This window comes from Nothobranchius furzeri, chromosome 5 (assembly GCF_043380555.1).
Source record: "Nothobranchius furzeri strain GRZ-AD chromosome 5, NfurGRZ-RIMD1, whole genome shotgun sequence".
Lineage (NCBI taxonomy): Eukaryota > Metazoa > Chordata > Actinopteri > Cyprinodontiformes > Nothobranchiidae > Nothobranchius > Nothobranchius furzeri.
In genome coordinates this window covers 63,838,099-63,857,819 of record NC_091745.1, presented here as the reverse complement: position 1 = coordinate 63,857,819, position 19,721 = coordinate 63,838,099, and the positions used below count along the sequence as shown (strand labels likewise).

The 19,721-nt window shown below is 43.8% G+C and overlaps 1 protein-coding gene across 1 annotated transcript; it reads right to left on the bottom strand.

Annotated features, from left to right (window-relative positions):
- Nucleotides 1-1,556: 1,556 nt before the first annotated feature.
- Nucleotides 1,557-19,692, bottom strand: mios (missing oocyte, meiosis regulator, homolog (Drosophila)). The gene is made up of 12 exons (XM_015949804.3): nucleotides 19,601-19,692; nucleotides 17,744-18,610; nucleotides 17,163-17,652; nucleotides 15,621-15,719; nucleotides 15,277-15,531; nucleotides 11,767-11,936; nucleotides 11,282-11,347; nucleotides 11,006-11,164; nucleotides 10,020-10,172; nucleotides 2,522-2,726; nucleotides 2,314-2,443; nucleotides 1,557-1,896 (listed from the first exon to the last, which is right to left on the bottom strand). The coding sequence occupies exons 2-12, from the start codon at nucleotides 18,560-18,562 to the stop codon at nucleotides 1,806-1,808; spliced, it is 2,637 nt and encodes an 878-aa protein (XP_015805290.1). The 5' UTR covers nucleotides 18,563-18,610; nucleotides 19,601-19,692; the 3' UTR covers nucleotides 1,557-1,805.
- Between the last annotated feature and the right edge of the window lie 29 nt (nucleotides 19,693-19,721).

The following is a 19,721-nucleotide window of genomic DNA, read 5'->3' as shown; positions in this document are numbered from 1 at the left end:
TATAATAAATCAGAAATATGTAATTCTATTTAAGAAAAACATAGTTACTACTGTTTTACAATAATCCTTTTCAAAATGCTCACCTGAGGGTTTTGAACCTTTAATCAGACACAACCACTTCATCTGAAGTGCCCTGGATTGTTACATTAAGCTCTGCCGAGCCACTCATGCATGTGTTTTTGAGAGTTTCAAGAAATTCAGGTCAAATTCCTTTTATGCCTTAACATGTTTGGCCAATAAATGTGGTGAGACAGTCGGTCAACAGCTGTTTCCAAAGGCAAGACAAAGTTTCAACCTCAGCCTCTAAGCCAACACAGAGAACTAACTATCCCATAACAACCAAAGTCCATTTGCAAAGAAAATTGCAACAGATTGTTGCTTTCCACTATTGTTTTAGAATCTTCATTTAGAGCTAAAACGGAGTTCGTTTGCATAGTCGAGGATTCCCTGGTTACTTTCGGTGACAGTAAACATGTTACCAACAATGTAGGTCAATAAAACAAAATGTAAAAACAAACCATGTAAACTCATAGAAATGACCCCAGTTCAGCAGCTTTCCAATTTGTCAGAAGGGATTTATTCTGAAGGCAAACACGTGAAACTGTGAAAGGATGAAAACCCAGCCACTCTGTTTATCAGCACGCTACACGGCTCCCTAATTTGTCGACTTCAATCCGAAATGGTTCACAAAAGAGCATGCAGGCCTTGAAAACCTCCCACACCAGGTCCTGATAAATGCTGCTTACAGTAGCGCCTGTGCATCCCCCCCACTCCTCCCATGACTAAGTGATTTAGCCAGCTCTGGAGCAGGCCGCCTCTCACTTACAATGACTCTCTGGGCTGGAGAAGGTGGCACAGAAGGAGGCAAACATTTACAATGTGGTTTACACAAGACGGTCACCCCACAGATGGCGCCCGTCCCGAGAGCGGTGTGGGGTATGCATAGATACTGGGTGCAATTTAAGAATCGGTGAGGAGGGGTGAATAAAAGAAAGGGACAGTTTTTATATCTGTTGGTCATAACAGGGGGGTGTACAGGGCTCAGGCTGTTCTCCCTTCTTCTTTGAATCAATAGTGTTCCGGCAGCTGAGGTTCTTTATGAGGAACAATCTGGAGGGTCTTGTCAGAGCCGAGCAGCTGCCGTTTTCTAGGGAGCTTCTTTCATAGACCACGGGTCTGGAGTGGGCTGGTGAATACAGGCGCGCCCTCCCACATTCCTCCCCCCCAAAGCCACCTCCTGCTGCACAATGCCAGATGAGGAGTGGCAGCACAAGGAGAGCAGGAGATGGTTGTTGTTGTCACCCGGGGGAAGGGGGGGGGGGGGGGCTCTTAACCCAAACACAACTTTCATGAGGTATGTCATCAAAAACAAAGACATTAAATAAGTTTCTAAAACACAAATCAGATTTGTTGGCACCTGTGATCACATTTCCACAAAGCGATTATCTAAAAACCAGAATCCTGATTCGGGTTAGATCAGGAGAGGCTGATAACAGCAAGGCCTCTAACATTTCTCCTGAGAGTGATTTTGTTATTAGCAGAGCAGTAAATGAGCATTTGCTCCCTTTCTGCCTTTTATTTAGTAATCTTCCCTTTTTCATATAGGCTCCATTAGTACATGACATTCACTAGACAATCACTTAACAGTATTTGTTTCTATTCAAGCAGCCACTTGAGAGAAGGGGGGATCTGCTGGCACTCCTTTTGTCCTCTGCCCGGTGGTCGGTGTGGCCACGCAGCAGTCAGCCTGCACTGCTTGGCTTCTGACTCGTGTTTGGCTTCGGTTTCCAACACGCGTCTCCTGTTTAGCTGCTGTCTGCAGGCACCAGGTTCCCCGTGGTGTCCAACTGCATACATTTACACGTGCAAGCCGACACCGGGCACTCTGTGTGGTCTCTGAAAAAGGGTTTTAACACAGAAAATGTAAGGGAAGCAATGAAATGATGTAATGATGAAAATATTCAGCTAATATTTACAATTATAATAGTTTTATAACAAAGAATATTCTATTATTATTATTATTATTATTATTATTATTATTGCTGTTGTTGGGCTTTATGGTAATTTTAGTTAATGCTCTGAAAATCCAATGGTCTAATATGTCAAATGTTCTTTTGTTTTAGATTTTAATCATCTATTTATTTCTCTTATTTTCTGTTAAAAGTAATGTAATTAAATAAAAATATACTAATGAAACTTAAATTGAATAAAAAAGCCAGATTGAGACCAAATTGAAACTATTTTGTTACAAAAACAAACAGCCAGTGACAGGACAGAGCAAGGGTTCAAACTACGTTCGCACACGTCTACTACCTGAACCAGCTGAGCATGTGACCTGCGTGGCCACCGTGTCGACAGTTGTGACACCAGGTGAACCAGTTGTTGAACTGGGAGAGTTTGTTCTCCCTTGTTAAATCCACTTTCTCATCAGACTTTCCAGGTCCTGCCAAAAAGATTCATCCACAATTGAAAACCCATTGAATATGCTACGCAGGAATGAAGCTTCTCTAATGTCGTCTACCTGAGCAGCTGGAGACAGGTGTGCCCATGTTCATGAGGCAGAGGGCACAGCGTGGCAGTGGTTTCCTGCAGCCGGGACAACTGGTGACCTTTGATTTAGTGGGTGAGCCGCTGACCCCGTACTGGCTGAAGCCTCGACCCTGGTGGGGCATCGCCGAGCAGCTGTAGGAGATGGACTTCCCACAGAAGTTACAGCTCACAAACACCTGCCGAAAACAAACACGGGGGTTGGCTGATAAGCACCAGTGAGCGTGAAGGTAAAACCAACGACTGCAGACTCTCCAGCTGCCAGGACTTAAGAGGAAGATGTGTTTTAGATAAAACAGCAATAATCCCAACATAATACTTAACAGTGTTGGTAGGAACGTCACCAAAGAACACTAAAGCCACGTTTCCACCATAAGAGTTCCAGGAAATTCCTGGCAGAGGGATGAGGTTACAGAGAAAATACAGTGGCTAGGTCCTCTCAGCCGAAGTGTCTCCATAAAAAAAGCATCCCTTTCAGGACTTGGCTAACACGTTAGCATGTCGCGACTGTTTCAGCAGTGAGTGATGCCACTGACCAGCACCAAACGGCATCCATGAATATTATTGTTAAAAGTTTTATTTTGTCATAGCACGCCATAATTTAATCACTTTTGGAGGACTGGGAGAGTGGCTGTGTGACATTCAATGACCAGGGGAAACGCAGTTTTTTTAAAGGATTGGTTAACTCATTTAATCATCACATTTGCAGTGGTCTCTAGTAGAAATGAATGCCTTGAAAGATGCTCTTGTGGATTAAAAAATACAACGGTGTACCATTTCTTGGACCTAAAAGTTGCCCACATCACAGCTGAGCTTCAGACGACTTCAGATAAATTTTCAAATCCTAGAGTTTCACCGTCTATTTTCTATCAGATGCTAATGCAGGAGATAGGTGTAGGAGACTATTTTCATGTTCAGCATGCATAAGAAAACTCAAGAGTGGCTGATTATAATCAGAACAAACGATAAAAAACAGGTTTTTCAATCAACCACACCTTCAAACTCTGTAAAAAAAGCGCTGTGGAAAGATTTATGCCTCAATTTTTAGTGTTGAGAGTTTCGAAAGCTAAACGCTTCTCTTTTTCGTTTTCCTTCCATACTGCTTCACCACCAACTCATCCAATTTTTCAATTGCTGGTTGTCTGGCAACGTCTGCTGAAGTCCTGACCAGCAACTCTTTTGGGCTATTTCCAAGTGAATACCCTAGTTGACATACTCTGTCGGGAAAGCGGTCCTTGCAACCCAGCCCGACGAAACGGAGACCTGCGAATGTCACAAAAATCCCACTAAAATGACCTGAGCTGAAATGGGCCTTAAAGGGACTTTTTGGACTTTTGAACTTTTATGCTCGCGATTGCCTCCTCAGGCCAAAAGCATAACAGCAGCTTCAATAGTAGGCTCGTGCACGAGGCGCGCATGCTGTACGTGCACACTCCTTAATGAAGATAACAGCTGAGACAGTCCCGTGTGTGTGTGTGTGTGTGTGTGTGTGTGTGTGTGTGTGTGTGTGTGTGTGTGTGTGTGTGTGTGTGTGTGTGTGTGTGTGTGTGTGTGTGTGTGTGTGTGTGTGTGTGTGTGTGTGTGTGTGTGTGTGTGTGTGTGTGTGTGTGTGGCCCAGAGGACAGGAGAACACGCAGCTAATTAAATAATTTGGTTCTGTACCTTTCTCTTCAGCACAGCCGACAAAGGTTTATGATGGGTCAGTCCTCCTGCATGCTCAGATCATTCCCTTCCCTTGCTTGAAAAATTGCTCCAAAATGAAAGTTGAACCCACATCTTTTTTATCTGTGAATTCAATGCCGTTCGGCGAGTCTCAAATAAAAATGTGAGCATTTCACTGTAAAAAAAATACCATTAATGTAAAAAAAAGAATGTGTTTATGTTTATGTTTATGTATTTAACAGATGCTTTTGTCCAAAGCGACTTACAAGTGATAATCGGCATATTGCCCTTGAGGCTAACAACAACAATAACAACAACAACATTGACATCAGTCATGGAGAGGAGGGAACAAGGAGTGGACAGTAGACAGTAGAGAGGGGGGACGGGTGCAGGCAAGGTGCTAGTTAAGAAGATGCTCTCTGAAGAGCAGGGTCTTCAGGAGTTTCTTGAAAATTGAAAAGGAAGCCGCAGTTCTGGTAGTGCTTGGAAGGTCATTCAACATTTGTGGAACAATACATGAGAAAAGTCTGGATTGTCCTGAGCGTGGTGTAGGCACTGCTAGCCGACGATCCTGTGATGACTGGAGCCGCCGGGCCGAGACGTAAGCCTTTGCAAGAGGATTCAGGTAGATGGGAGCCGTACCATCTCAGACTTTGTATGCTAGTGTTAGCAATTTGAATTTGATGCGTGCTGCTAGCGGTAGCCAGTGGAGCTCAATGAACAGAGGGGTGACGTGTGCTCTTTTTGGCTGGTTGAAGACCAGACGCGCTGCTGCGTTCTGGACCATTTGAAGAGGTCTCACAGTACTGCCTGGAAGACCAGTTAGAAGGGCATTGCAGTAATCAAGGCGGGAGATGACAGTAGATTGCACCAGGAGCTGGGTGGCATGTTGTGTTAGGTATGGTCTGATCTTTCGTATGTTGTACAGCGCTAAGCGGCATGAACGAGCAACAGAGGCAACATGATCTTTAAAGGTCAGGTGCTCATCAATCACAACACCCAGATTTCGAACTGCCTTTGAAGGAGCCAGAGATAGGAAGTCATTTTGGATTGAGATATTGTGCTGTATGGATGGTTTTGCTGGGATGACAAGTAGTTCAGTTTTAGAGAGGTTGAGTTGGAGATGGTGGGATTTCATCCATTTTGAGATGTCAGAGAGACAGTTTGATATTCGTGCAGAGACAGTGTGGTCGTCCGGTGGAAATGACAGATAGAGCTGGGTGTCATCTGCATAGCAGTGGTAGGAGAAGCCATGTGATCGAATGATCTCACCCAGTGAGGTGGTGTATATGGCAAAGAGAAGTACAGAGCCCTGGGGGACTCCTGTGGCAAGATGGTGCACGGTAGAGGATTGTCCAAGCCAAGATACACTGAATGATCGTCCTGTGAGGTAAGATTTAAACCAGGCGTGTGCTTTCTCTGTGATGCCCATGCTAGAGAGTGTGGACAAAAGGAAGCCATGGTTGACAGTGTCAAATGCTGCCGATAAGTCGAGCAGGATAAGCACTGAGGATTTGTCTGTCGCTCTAGCTTCTTTTAAGGATTCAGTCACTGCTAACAGAGCAGTTTCAGTGGAGTGGCCCTTTTTGAACCCAGATTGGTAAGGGTCAAGCAGACAGTTTTGTGAGAGGTATTCTGTGATCTGCTTGAAAGCCACCCTTTCAATGATTTTGGACAGAAAAGGGAGGAGAGAGATAGGTCGGTAGTTCTCCACATGATTTGGAGGAAGAGATGTTTTTGTTAGCAGTGGTTTAACCTGAGCATGCTTGAGAGAGGTGGGAAATGTACCGGATGTCAGTGATGCGTTGATCACATGTGTGACTGCTGCGGCTACTGTTGGAGCAATAGCTTGGAGCAGCTTAGTCAGAATGGGGTCAAGTGGGCATGTAGTAGGGCGGCTGCACGCGAGAAGCTTGGACACACAGTTCTCAGTGACAGGGAAAAAGAGGAAAATGAAGCAGTAGGGCCTGATATGGTCGGGCTAGAAGGAGTTTGTGGTAGTGAATGTTCAGGAGTGGCCAGTTGAGTAAACTGTTTGCTTATAGCTGCCACTTTGTCAGTGAAGAATGAGGCAAAGGTGTCAGCTGATAGATTGTTAGTAGGAGGTGGAGATGGAGGGGTGAGCAGAGTTTTGAATGTTGAAAATAGTTTCCGAGAGTCAGTAGTGCTGAGAATTTGGTCAGTGTAGAAAGCTTTCTTTGCATCAGTGATGCTGGCAGAGAATGAGGACAGTAATTCCTGAAATTTCAATAGATCACCAGGATCTTTTGTTTTGCGCCATTTCCGTTCCGCAGCTCTAAGATTGGTGCGTAGAGCCCGGAGGGTATCATTTAGCCAAGGGTGCGGCTGAGAGGATCTAGCAGGTCTAGTGGCTAAAGGGCACAAGTTGTTAAGACAAGAGCAGAGTGTGGAGCAGAGTGACTTGGTAGCATCATTCACTTCATAAGCAGAGAATGTGCTGGGAGATGGAAGATTGGAGGCAACAAGAGAGGAGAAGTGGTTGGATGCCAGATTGTGGAGGTAGCGGTAGAATGAGACCATTGGGGAGGAAGCAGTGGACCTCCCTTGTAGAGTCGTGCTGAAATGGATGAAGTAATGATCCGAAAGATGCAGCGGTGTGACTGAGATTGTGTCTATGGCACAGTTTCTGGAGAAAATGAGGTCAAGTGCTTTTCCAGCTTTGTGAGTTGGAGGGCTTTGTACTAGTTTTAAATCAAATGATGACATTAGTGACAGGAAGCCTGATGAGCTGGGATTGTCCAGGTGAATATTCATGTCTCCAAGGACCATTGTGGGACAGTCGTGCTCAGGAATGGAAGAAAGCAGGGTGTCGAGTTCATCAAGGTCTCTTGAGTTGACCTGGTTGTCGATATATGACAACCAAAAAGAACGTTTTCGGTACAGTTACCTGGATGGCATGGTATTCAAAGGAGTTGTATTTAGTGATGGGTAGCAACTGACTGTATATCCATTTATTGGAAATTAACATGCCCGTTCCACCACCTCGGCCAGATGCACGTGAAGTGTGGGAGAAAGTGTGGTTAACTGACAGAGCAGATGGGGTAGCATTGTCACATGATTGGATCCAGGTCTCAGTGAGAGCCAGTGCATCGAGTGACAGGTGGTTAGCATATGCAGTAATGAAGTCAGCTTTGTTTACAGCTGATTGGCAGTTCCAAAGTCCCATAGACAGGTGGGTGTCTTCGGGGGGAGTTGGTTTTAGCGAGCGGAGGTTTTGAAGGTTGCGAAAGTGGTTTGCTGTGTGTGACCTTCCTCTGAAGCCAGTGATCACAGGTATAGGACAATGGCACATTTTGCTAGGTGTTGATGGAGCAGCGTCTGGGTCAAGTTTGTCTGCTCTGTGGACACGCGCAAGTAGACACGTATGTCTTTACCCCGGAGTGTCTTCACACCTGAGGGGCTGAGACACAAGGACTGACGCTTCCGCTGACGCTTCAGTTATGCCACCAAACTTATGCTGTGCTACTAATTGGAAACAGGTGTTCATGCAGCAGCTGATTGCAAGTTTAAGAAGAAAAAACCGGCACTAACAGACACTCAAGGCCCTTCTGTGCAGATTCAAGTCTGTTTGAAAGTGCTTGCAGTTGCTTGTTAAGCTTTGCTTTAGGTGAGAGGACAGCCCACCTAGATCACCTGATGAGTGCTTTCAGGGAGGGCAGAAACAGCTCGTTTACAGCCCCTGATTGCACTTATTGTTTTCAATTGGCCCAAACTGGAGCTACTAGACAACAGGAATAACCCACAGATGAGTTTCCTTCTCTTTTCCCAATGGAAGATAGTGCAAAGCAACAGTTTAAGAAGACAAAAACAGGCACTAACAGACACTCAAGGCCCTTCGGTGCAGATTCAAGTCAAAAGAAACTCTAAATGAACTATGTTCACACCCAGAATTGAACCCAGGTCTTCTGCATGAGCGTCAGACAACTTACAAGGTGAGCTACGCACCAGTAACATTTGATGTATCTGTAACATTTATATCCTTGATGACACCTGAAACAACGTCAAACCAAAGAACGGTTCGGAGCGAAAATGGCTATTTTGTTGCTAATTTGCAGGAAATATCTAGAAGAAAGTTCTACAGAAAGTAGCTAAGGGTCCTCAGAAATGTAGCTAGGTTTGTCACTAGGCGTTAGGAACAGCGACAAAGTCGCTCAGTTGGCACTACCTCGCTCTCTGCCGCTAAAGCTACGGATAGCAAATGCTACGGGCTATGCCTGAGCGTGAACGCGCATGAAGCAGCCTGCTCGACCAAAGCAAATCTCTTTTTCTGTGATTTTACAGAAAAACAGGCAATCACAGTAAAAATGCCAGGGCTCATTCTACAGGACCTTGCAGGAGAATGTATGAAGAAGAAATTTATTATTTCTATACATGTTCTGGCTGTCAAACTTCCATGATGTTCCTTTAAGTCCTACCTACAGCAGCAGTTCACTTTTAGTCACACATTAAAAAAACATATATATTTGATAAAGAGCCTTCTAGGGTTCTACAACCCACAAAGGCACGTTACACAACATCAATCGCAAAAGCACACGCACAAATTCACACACTGAATATATGGTGATGCGCTACATTGTAGCCACAGCTGCCCTGAGGCGCACTGACGGAAGCGAGGCTGCCATACAAAGGCATCACAGGTCCCTCCAACCACCACCAGCTGGCAAGGAGGCTGATGTGTCTTGCTCAAGGACACAACGACGGCAACCGCCCGAGCAGAAACCTGCAACCCTCTGGATACGGGGGTCGGGCACTTAACTCCTCTGAAATCATCGCCCCTCCTACTAATGTGAAGAATTTGTTCATTTAAACGAGGGGTAGGGGATGTTTTTCTGAAGCATTTCTGCCATATTGCTTGAAATACAATTCACACACCGATGGCAACCAATAAATTGAATGTTTTGTCAAAAATGAATCATTTTAATCATCTCTGAAATGCACAGTCCTAGAAAATCCTCAACCAGTCACTGTGAATGTCCCGTTCTTAATGAATAGACCCAGATCCATCCATCAAACTGCCCTCTGATCGTCCCTCTCCCCTTTGCACGTACCACTCAATGTGCACAAATCAAACCTTCTCAATCTGGAAAAGCCAAACAGGAAGTGAATTCAGAGCCGAGCCAGCTACACTACCTAGCGTACTAAAAAAACACACAGTTAAGTAGGGGTGTTATGTTTGGTGCAACTACAGGTCAAAAAGGTAAAAAGTGAACTCTTTGGAACAAACATTGCCCTTTTCTGTATTCTGGAGGCGTGGCTTAGGGGTGAACCCAAAAGAAAGGGATTTGGACTTTTGAATTGTGTGTTTTTTTTTTCTTCTTTTTTTTTAAAGTAGCTTGCTTGAACAGCAAGAAAAACATCTCCTGCACACCTTTAGCACAACAGATTTCCAGCATCAAAGCTGTAAACCACAAGCAGTCAGCTGACACCTCTATCAGACTGCTTGATAAAAACTAACTGAGGGTTAACAAACACGGTTGTGAACGTATTAATGTGTAACATGTTAAAGAAAACTCCTGGACGGCTTTGAGTGTTCTGGTTCTGCATCACAAAGAAACCAAAAGCATGTGATTGTTTGTCAAAACACAACAAAGCTGTTTCATGAGGACAGCCATTCGCTAATTAATCTTTAACCTGAATTTGGTAAATATTTTGCGACTAAATCATTTAAAAACACTTGTGACAAATTTTCCCTAAGTCACCGTGTTCAGTTTTCTGTTAAATTAACTAAAAGATAAAATGTTGAAAAGCAAAAAATAAAACAATTCAAAGATGACTTTTATATTTATTACCTGGGCGAGAGGTTTGGAGCTGGGGTCCAGCTTGCCTCTGAGGATGTCAAACTCGGCCCGTTTGTGCCAGAATCTCCACGCGTCCAGCAGGTTGCGGTAGTTTTCGATCCAGCATTGAACTCGCGGGTCTTTCAACACTTCACCCGGGGAACCCTGATAAACGAGACAGGCCAGGTATTTGGAGTAAGTATTTGTAGCCTTGATTAGTCAATGTAAAAAAAGTTAAAACCAATCCAGAGTTTCCCCCATTTCACGAAATTATTTATTTTAGAAACCCGTAAAAGTGATTAGTGACCCTGTACTGTGACCGGCCCTTTCCACCAGGTGCGTAGGCAATGCGTAACGTCCGTGAAACATTGTACGCAGTAGTGATGGGAACTCTGACTCCTCTGGCACCTTAACGGACACACCACTAGAACTCAGCAATTAGCCATCGTTTAAGCGGATAAGTGCATTTCCACTGACCGCAAAGAGTCATTTTGGAAGCGTCTCAGAAGTAGGGGGCGCATTGCTTACACTTACAGAATGCGTCAAACTTCGCCGTTCAGATCGAGCCAGACAGGAAGTCATTCACAAAAGCAGTGTAAAGCATCTGGAAAGAAAAGTTCCTTACGTTGATCACCCCGCACACATCTAGTGGAAAGGCTGGGCGATAATGTAATGCTATTTCTTTTAGCTAAGCGTAACCTCCGTCCTGCAGAGCCCCACGCAATTTGAATTGACTGCTGCTCAGCATTAGCCAATAGCATTTGACATCGACCTACATACACACGTCAATCACAGATCGTGTGCTCATTTACGAAAGGATCAAGGCAGAGTTGGCGACATTTCTTATAGACAAGTCTTTAATAAATAGATGGTAAATGGCCTGTATTTGATATAGCGCCTTCTAAAATCTGAGAAAAAATGTGAGCTTCCTGTTTAGACTGCCTACTATCGGGATTGAGGTCCACAGTTTTGTGTTTTCATTACGACCCCAAGAGTACCTTCAGCGTGCAGAAGCTAGCCGTCTGAACATCTCCAGTTCGGTCCACAAAGCTCTCCATCAGATCCACTCCATCTTTAGTCAGGCCCGTCAGCAGGATGCCCTCCAGGTTTCCCGCCTCCTTCATCTCATTGGTCAATTTGTCAATGTAATGTGGCAGCTGCAGCAAAACAAGCAAAATAAACCCGATTTACGTGAACAGACTCCGACGACGTGCACAGAAAGGTTAGCGGGAGCAACGATGCAGTCCTGCCAGAACATGATCAGCTGCTGTTACCTGCGCATCGCTGAGAAACATACAGGCGAACGCTACTCTGTCCCTCACGGCAACGCTGCTCTCGTACTGAAACAGATGCAGAATTCTTGTTTTAAAAAGACACAACAACTTTAATGATTTTAAACCAACAGGAGCAAAAAATGACTTGTTTTGACCTGAAAAAGGTAAGGAGGATAAATTAAAATAATACCAAACAGAAGCCTGAGTATAACAGAACAGAAAGGGTGTAAAGAACATAAACTAGCACTTAGCTTTGGGCAAAGGTTCCTCTTTACATAACAACTTTTAAGTGTTACGGTGAAATGTGAAACACCTCTTCCTGCACACCTGAGAATTTTCCATATAAAGATCACTGAGGTATAACCCGCCAGTGTCTTACTGTGTGAAGAATAAATAAAGCTTTATATAAAGTCAAAACAAAAGGGCCAGTGTTGTGTTTTCCACCAACTAGCTTTAAAGGTCCACCATCCTGGGATTTTTCTTACCAGCACGCCATCATAGGCTCCAGGCTCACTGGTCAGAAAGGCAAACATGATGCAGAGGTAGGGGTTCTTAAGCTGCAGCCTCAGAGAGCTGCACATCTCCCTCCACAGGGAGGACTTCTCATCGGTGTAGCCGGACAGCGCCATGGCAACCACGTTCAGGTTCAGGTCACCTGTCGGTCAGAGGAAGAGGATGTATTTTCTGTTTCTACTGCAATCAGGTCATAAAGGATTTTATGGTTGTGTCTTCAAAGTAGGTGGAGCTTCATAAAATTATCCTCCAGTTTCATGTAAGGTTTAATACTTTGTTGGGGGTTTTAGTGACTAAATGTTAACAAGAAGCCCAACTACATGTCTCTAAAGCTCAGCAACATAAGGTTGTACAATCTGAAATTTTTATCTTCTGAACAAAGGGGCAGCAGATGATTCTCACGTTTTTGCAAATCTGGGGCTGTGATCAACACACTGTTAAAGCAATACACTTTGGTTTCTCCATCCATCCATCCATCCATCCATCCATCCATCCATCCATCCATCTATGCATCTATCCACCTATGCATCCATTCATTTATGTATCCATCCATCATCTATCCACCCAAGATTTCCTGCCAGCCATTCAATCATGCATCCATTTTCTTTTGCATATCTGGGTTCGGGTCGCGGAGGCAGCAGACTAAGTAGGGAAGCCCAGACTTCCCTCTCCCCAGCCATTCAGCCCAAATGGGAAAACCTCAACATGGAGGCATCCAGGAGGTATCCTAAACAGATGCCCAAGCCACTTCAACTGGCTCTTCTCGATGTGGAGGAGCAGCGGATCTTCTCTGAGCCCCTCCTGGATGACAGAGCTTCTCACCCTATCTCTAAGGCCAGATACCCGGTAGAGAAACCTCATTTTGGCCGTTTGTATCCACATTCTCTTTCTTTCGGCCACTACCCAAAGCTCATGCCAAAGATGAGGGTTGGAACGTGGATCAACCGATAAATCAAGAGCTTCGATTTCCAGCTCAGCTCTCTCTTCACCGATACAACGCCCTCATCACCGTAAATGCAGCACCAATCCGCCTATCCGCCTTTGGTTTCTGTACAACTTAAATATTCAACCTTAAGGTGAGATTTTAGACATCAGTTAAGTGATAGTCGAAGCAAGAACAGGAAGATTCAAATGTATGAAAATATTATATGAGCTGCTTCTTTATTTAGGTTTTGCATTTCAGCAAAATTGAATTAAAAAAAGAACCACTTTTGTTTTTGAGTGAACGTCTTCAGAGCATTCTGGGATTTTCTGTGGGACCCCTAAAGGGGACAGTGCCAGTTGGGTGTTTTCACTTTACAGCAAGAAAGTTAATATTTACTTTTAGAGACAGTCTGGGTGGCTTGAGAAACAGCATAATTGTAGCGCTCCGATCTGATAGCAAACGTTTCCTGTTTCACTCCATTCTGAGGAAGCACTGGTTGAAGTGTTTAGTCACAAATTTAAATATTTTATGCATGTATTTTTATAGTATTTATAACCCTTTGAGATGTGAGCTTACCTATGCTCTTCAACTGATGAGTGATTATCTGTATTATTACATAAGGCTGCATGTAGCTTTTCAGAGTAAAAGCATGGTTCCAGATGAGGTGTTTACACACTTTATCTAATGAATGACTGCATCAGTCATGCTCAGGAAACTCTCATTAGAACACACAACAGAAAAACGCTCAACCCACATTGGTGACATTTTCTAGGTCACACGTGTGTAAACATCAGCATTCTCTCTCTCCATTTTCGTTTAACTTGAGTGTGACAACTTTGCAGTGTGAGAAAACACGAGCCTTTTGCTGTCACATTTTTCAAATTCCATTGTTTTTCCTCAAGGAATTTTATTTCATTAGCTCTAGAGATGATGCTTTGTGTCTAGATTCATTTAAAATCCATAGATTACGTCCATGTTTCCGAACACCCTCACAAGCACATGAAAACACTGGTTGCTAGGTAGCGGCACTCGTTGGTGGTTGGATTTTCCCACCAGGAGGTGGGACCACCTCCATTAGAACGGGGCAAAAATCATTCAGATGTTTCCATCCTAACACAATTACCAACAAAAAACAAAGCCTTCCTTATTTTAAAGGAACATTTTATTAAAGGAGAAACGATGGTTGTGCTGGAGAGCACAGATTTGGGTTTCTGAACCAAAAACATGTTTGAAGATTATTGGATAGAAAAACATTCCAGTTAAAATGTTTAGGAGAAAAGTTTGTAACACTTACAAAGCCTCTCCATCTTGGTCTTCACCTAACTTCAGTAATAAATGATCTTTGACCTGCAATTCCAAGTTTTCTCAAAAATACCAATAATGAACGTAAAATGTTTTGTTTTTCTTTGCATTTGTTTTCTAGATAAAAAGTTTGATTTATAATGTGTCCTAATTTCAGAAAATTTTTATCTTAAAGTAACACTGAGCAGTTTCCTGCTCCTCTGCCTTACTGGTTGAAAGTGGAATTACAACATCCCTGCACCAGTCTGCTGTAGCTAGCGCTAGCAACAAGCCAACACTGACATGAGCCATGTCTTACTAAATAAGCCACAAATCAAAAAGATCCACACTGTTGGACAGAAAATATTATTATTTACAAGTCTTGTAGTAACAAAGCTAGGTCACCATCAGCCTGTTATTTCACAGCCTTTTTTTAGCTTCCTTAAAACTAGTGTAGGCCACGCCGATGTTTACTCCGGTTTTAGCTCTTTGCTTCACCTCCAAAGACATTACTCTCTTGCTTTTACTTCCAGCGCCGCCATGATGCCAACAGAAGATCAAACTTGCCCAGAAAATAGCTAACAGCCATAACGCAGATTTAAGAGCGCCCCCTAGGACACCCACCTATTCCACAAATCTGTTAAGTGCTGTATCTGACCAGTAGAGGGCTGCAGAGTGGTGTCACATAATGGAACTTGTCGAGTTACTAACCCAACAATCAGTTAAAGCTCTAGCTTAAAGTTTAAAAAAATATTTAGTGTTACTTTAAGCACTGAATGCCTTTAATTATGTTTATGTTTATTTATATGGTAGTCACCTGCAGAGCATCAATAAACCCAACATGCATGTTTTTGGTCTGTGGGAGGAAATCGGAGCGTGAAAAGAACATGCTCACAGCTGGGGATGGAACCTGTGACCTCCTGCTACCAATTGTTCCACCATTAATTTTTATCTTGCCTGAATATATTATTGTTTTTATTATTTTATTGATTTTAAGTCTTTCTGATTTTATGTTGTATTATGTGACTGCTGTTAGTGTGCAGCACTTTGGACTTGTCGGTGTTTAAAATGCTTTAGAAAGCTGGCTTGCTCTGTTTTTTTCCTCCAACGGTACTTTATTAGTTTTCGTTCATATCCGGGTACCGAGGACCATCAGACATATAAAGCAGACGGCTTTCGTCTTTGAATCTCTAAGATTTTTAATTATGCTGTTTGCTCCTGGACCAGGATGATGGTTTACAGGAAAACGAGACGAATCCGACCAGCTTTCCCTCACCCTTCTCCATAGTGGCTCCCTTGTTGAGGATCTGGATGGCCCGGCGGATGTCCAGGTTGAACAGAGCAATGGCAGCCGCCCGCTCCCACTCGCGTTCCTGCTCCAGCGATCGCAGGAAGGTCTCCACGTCGATGTCAGGACCCCGGCTGATCCAGCCACAGAGCCGCAGGGCGAGGCAGCGCTCCTCACTGCTAAAGCGCGGCACGTCTGTCTGCCGGTCCGAGCCGATCCAGCAGCGGCGGCTCTCTGTGGTGCCTTAACGCACAAGGAAGACAACAGAAAACTCAACCTAATAACAAGCAACAAGAATGTTCTGGAAATCATTTCTCCATTTATTTTCCTACCGGAGCTGGTTCTGATGATGTTCTTGATACCAGAATAAACCAACGACTGCTTGTTCCCCTGCAGCTTTAGTTCCATGTCTTCTGCACACTGCTTCATATGTGAAACTTACATAGGAATCATAACCAACTGGACCAGATCAAATTTCATTCTTACAGTTATGCATTTCCACCTCCGATTTAAACTGTAATCAGCTTATCTTAAAAAGATCAACAAAACCGTTTCAAAGACTCAATATCTGTAGAACTCAAAGCTAAGATGTAATTAGGTATACACGATATATCAGCAACAATATCTATATCGGCCGATATTAGTCATCGTTAAACATGTCTGTATCGATCCGAGAAGTAAAACTGCTGCCGAATGTGTGTGTTTCAGGCGGATGGGGCTGTTGTTATTGCATGTAACTGTTTTGGTCATATGACAGTGATACTAGCAGAATATTAAGATTTTAGCTTACCTTGATTTTGTAAAGCCTCTGGTGTAAAGATCAACAAAAAAAAACACTGCCTGCCAGCAGCAGCAACAGCAGCAGAGATGATCTCTGACAAATGTCTGTGTCACGGACCTCATAGATTTCAGGAAGTTTTGTTTATTTTTACAAGTTAAGAGAAAAGGCTAGCGTGTTTTCACAAACACTGCATCAGTCCAGCAAGACACTTTCCAAATTCTTCCATTTTAGAAGCCGTTAGCAGAGCAAGGCTTTGTTTACCATGGCACTCCTGTTTCAGGAACTAGAAGTTAGTTGGATGGATTAGATTCAGACATCTCATCTCTGATTGGCTAACAGCAACGGGACTCTACCAATGGCTCTGATCTGCGAGGTTGTTTTATCTCCACAAACAACACAAGGCTGATGTAGTTCTGCAGTGTGGTGGAGTTGCTAATGCTGACGATTAGCTTCTACTAGCTGAGATGTGCTCTGCTGGACGGTAAACCAACAATAGCCTTCCCTGTCATGAGCCAAAATGCAAATTTACAGTCTGACGTGGAAACGTCAGGCTTTTCTAACCCGAGTTTTCCCATCTATTTTCTATTGGCAGCTAATGAAGGAAATGGACCTTGGGACGGTGCTACAGGTCAATCAGATGGCACACCACTAGGCTCACCAACAGCTTCTTCCCCTCGGCCATACGCAGATCAAATAGCATCAACCACTGAAACCCCCCCAACCAGAACCATAAACTGGGACTCCTACATGAAATATAGAATTAATTAGCACATTATCCTGTGTATATGTTCTGTGTACATTTCATGTCCTGTGTGTTCTGAGTAAAGTTGTGGGTGGACCACCTGCAATTTAGTTGCTCATGAAGCAATTACAATAAAGTCTTATTGTATTCTATTCTGTTAGATCATTTCCACATTTAGCCTTCATGTGAAACTCAGTGACTGACCATATTTAAAAACGACAAGGAAAAACGGCGTCTCTCTGAACTCGGTCTTCATAAAATGCTTTAAAACTTTTGGAAGTTGATTTGCTACTTCAAAAGCTCTACCTTTACTCACAAGTATTTCTGTCACTTCATCACCATAAAGGATATAGGACAGATCGTACCACAAGGACTTGAGCTGGGGGTCATTCCCTCCAGCCAGCAGGTGGTTTCTCCACACCTGCAGAGTGTCGTGTCCGTACCTGGACTGAGCTCGCTCCCTCATCTTAGTGGCGATGTCTTTCTCAACGGTGCTCTCCGCTCCTTCGGCCGAATCCTCGGCGCAGTCGTATAAGTGTCTCCCACACGCCCACATGAGTGATGTGGTGGAGCTCCAGGCCAGAGAGATGCGCTCGAACACGGTGAAATCAGTCATGACTCGGTTGGTCGCGGACACCACCACCATGCGGTTCTGAGAGGAGGGGTGCCAGGCAAAGCTGCCAATCTGGCTTTCACATGGCTGCACGCTCCGCTCGATGATGGTGGGCTCTGTTTCATCCCCGATGGGCGTAGGAGTGTGTTGCATGTCGTACAGGCGGATGACGTTGCTGTCACGCGTGAGCGTGGCCAGAAGGCCGGTACGAGTTGGACACCATGCCACCTGAGAATGGAAACAGCAAAACACAGCTACAGTCTAAAGAATGAAGCATTAAATAAATGTCTCTTTAAAACAGGAAAAGGCTCCTTCATACCTTGGTAAGAGGTTTAGACTGCTCTGTAAGTGTGAGCACAGGCTTCTCAAATTTTCTCAAGTCCCAGATAGCCACCTGCCCCTCAAAGAAGGAGGCTACACGGTCGTGGAAGTGTGGGTCAACTGTCACGCCCTGGATGGCCTTGGTGTTGACAAACATCTTCTGGCTGGTGTTTCTCAGGTCAAATATTGCAAGGTTCCTGTGCATACCAGCCAAGAGCAGCTTGGGGTCTCGAAACAACCAGCACAGAGACAAACAAGCATCGTTTTGGCCAAGCTCATACAATGGCTTAGTCACTACCATGCTTGAATCCAAATCCACAGTTGAGATACGGATTTTCTCAGCTGCTACGCTGGTCTCTGGGGCGAACTTACTGCTAATATCCCAAATAAGAACAGAGAAGTCGGCCCTGTGCTTGTCCAGCCCTGCAGCCAGTAAGTTGTTGTCCACAGGGTTCCAGGCTAAAGTGTTGCATTGTCGCGCATGTTTGGGCACAAACTCTTTCCCCACTAGCTCTTTACATGTAGAGTTGTGGCTCTGGCCCAAACTGGTGAGCACAACTCTGCCATTAGCTTGTCCCACTGCAAGTAAACACTCAGGCTCGTGCTTCGGGTACCAGGCCACACATTTCATATAAGGGGTGTCAGAGTTTATAGCCAATAAAGTAGCAGCAGTTTCTTCGGAGAGTGGCAGAGTGCCAGGCTTTGTTTCTGTGCCACCCACAGGCCCAATGCGATACAGTCCTAGTTCAGAGTCGCAGATGACGTAGCGGTCCGGGTGGTGAGGAGACCACAGGATGTCCGGCTTTGAGCCACTCATGATTCAGAAGGAGCAAAATGAGCTTCAACACAGTCTGCTTTCAACAATCTGGAAATATGACAGAAGACATGGGAGACTGTGAATCAGACAGCAGTGGGTAGATGTCATCTCACAGCAGGCAATTGTGTAATAGTAAAAATAATGCAGTGCAGCATGATGCAGTTCTGGTCTACATGAGATGGTGTATGTATTTCTGCTGGAGGGGGACAGATGTCAAAATGACTAAAGACAGCTAATTATTCATGCATCAATTATTTTTTGACACAAAATGAGTTTAAATATTTTGTAAAATTTTTTACTACTGTAATATTTTACAACATCACATTTTATAATTTCAAAAGTTATCAAAATCTGGTTCAATAATATAGAACAAATGAGAAACGCGTTGATCCTTATATTTATTGTGACTTATAAACATAGCATGAAGTCAAAATGTTTCATGTTTGTTTGTCAGGGCTTCATTACCAAAGAACCAGATTTAGAATCATTGTTGAAGTTCTTCAATATAGTTTCACTCCAACACATTTTATTTTTAAAACCCTCTTTTTATTTCTTTGTGATTACTGGGATTCTAAGAAGATAGTGTTCACCCAGAAAGATAAAAACATACTGATCATGACCACAGATTATGATAAATTCGATTGCATTTGGAAGTCTTGAGACTTTTCCGCAGTAATCTCTCATAAAGTCAATCAATTAAGGTCAACGTGTGAAGAGTTAGCCGACATCTACTACTGAAACTTTGCAACTGATTTCAAACAGTTGAGTCACCCACGAGATGCTAACTAGCTAACAAGTTCTGATATCTAAATGAAGAAATCATTGTGGGCCCAAAGTTCAACCCATCTACTAAAATCCAAAAGTTGCACAAGCTCGTGAAAGAAAAGTACCAAATTTGCTTGTATGCTAGCTTACCTAAGCTAAGGCTAACGGGTGAAGGACGTGCTAAACAGGTTCTCCTTCACTAATTTACCCAGCAGTAAAAACGATTTCGCTACCAAGTGATAAAATTAACAAAAACAGTAAATTAGTACTTACATGTAGAACCTTTAAAAAGCCGACCGAGTTATGTTTTGATGCACACATGTCGTATACGGATGTTGTGTGCAACACCAAAATAATTCCGTACTGATTAAAGTGAAGAGAGTTCCGCAAGGTA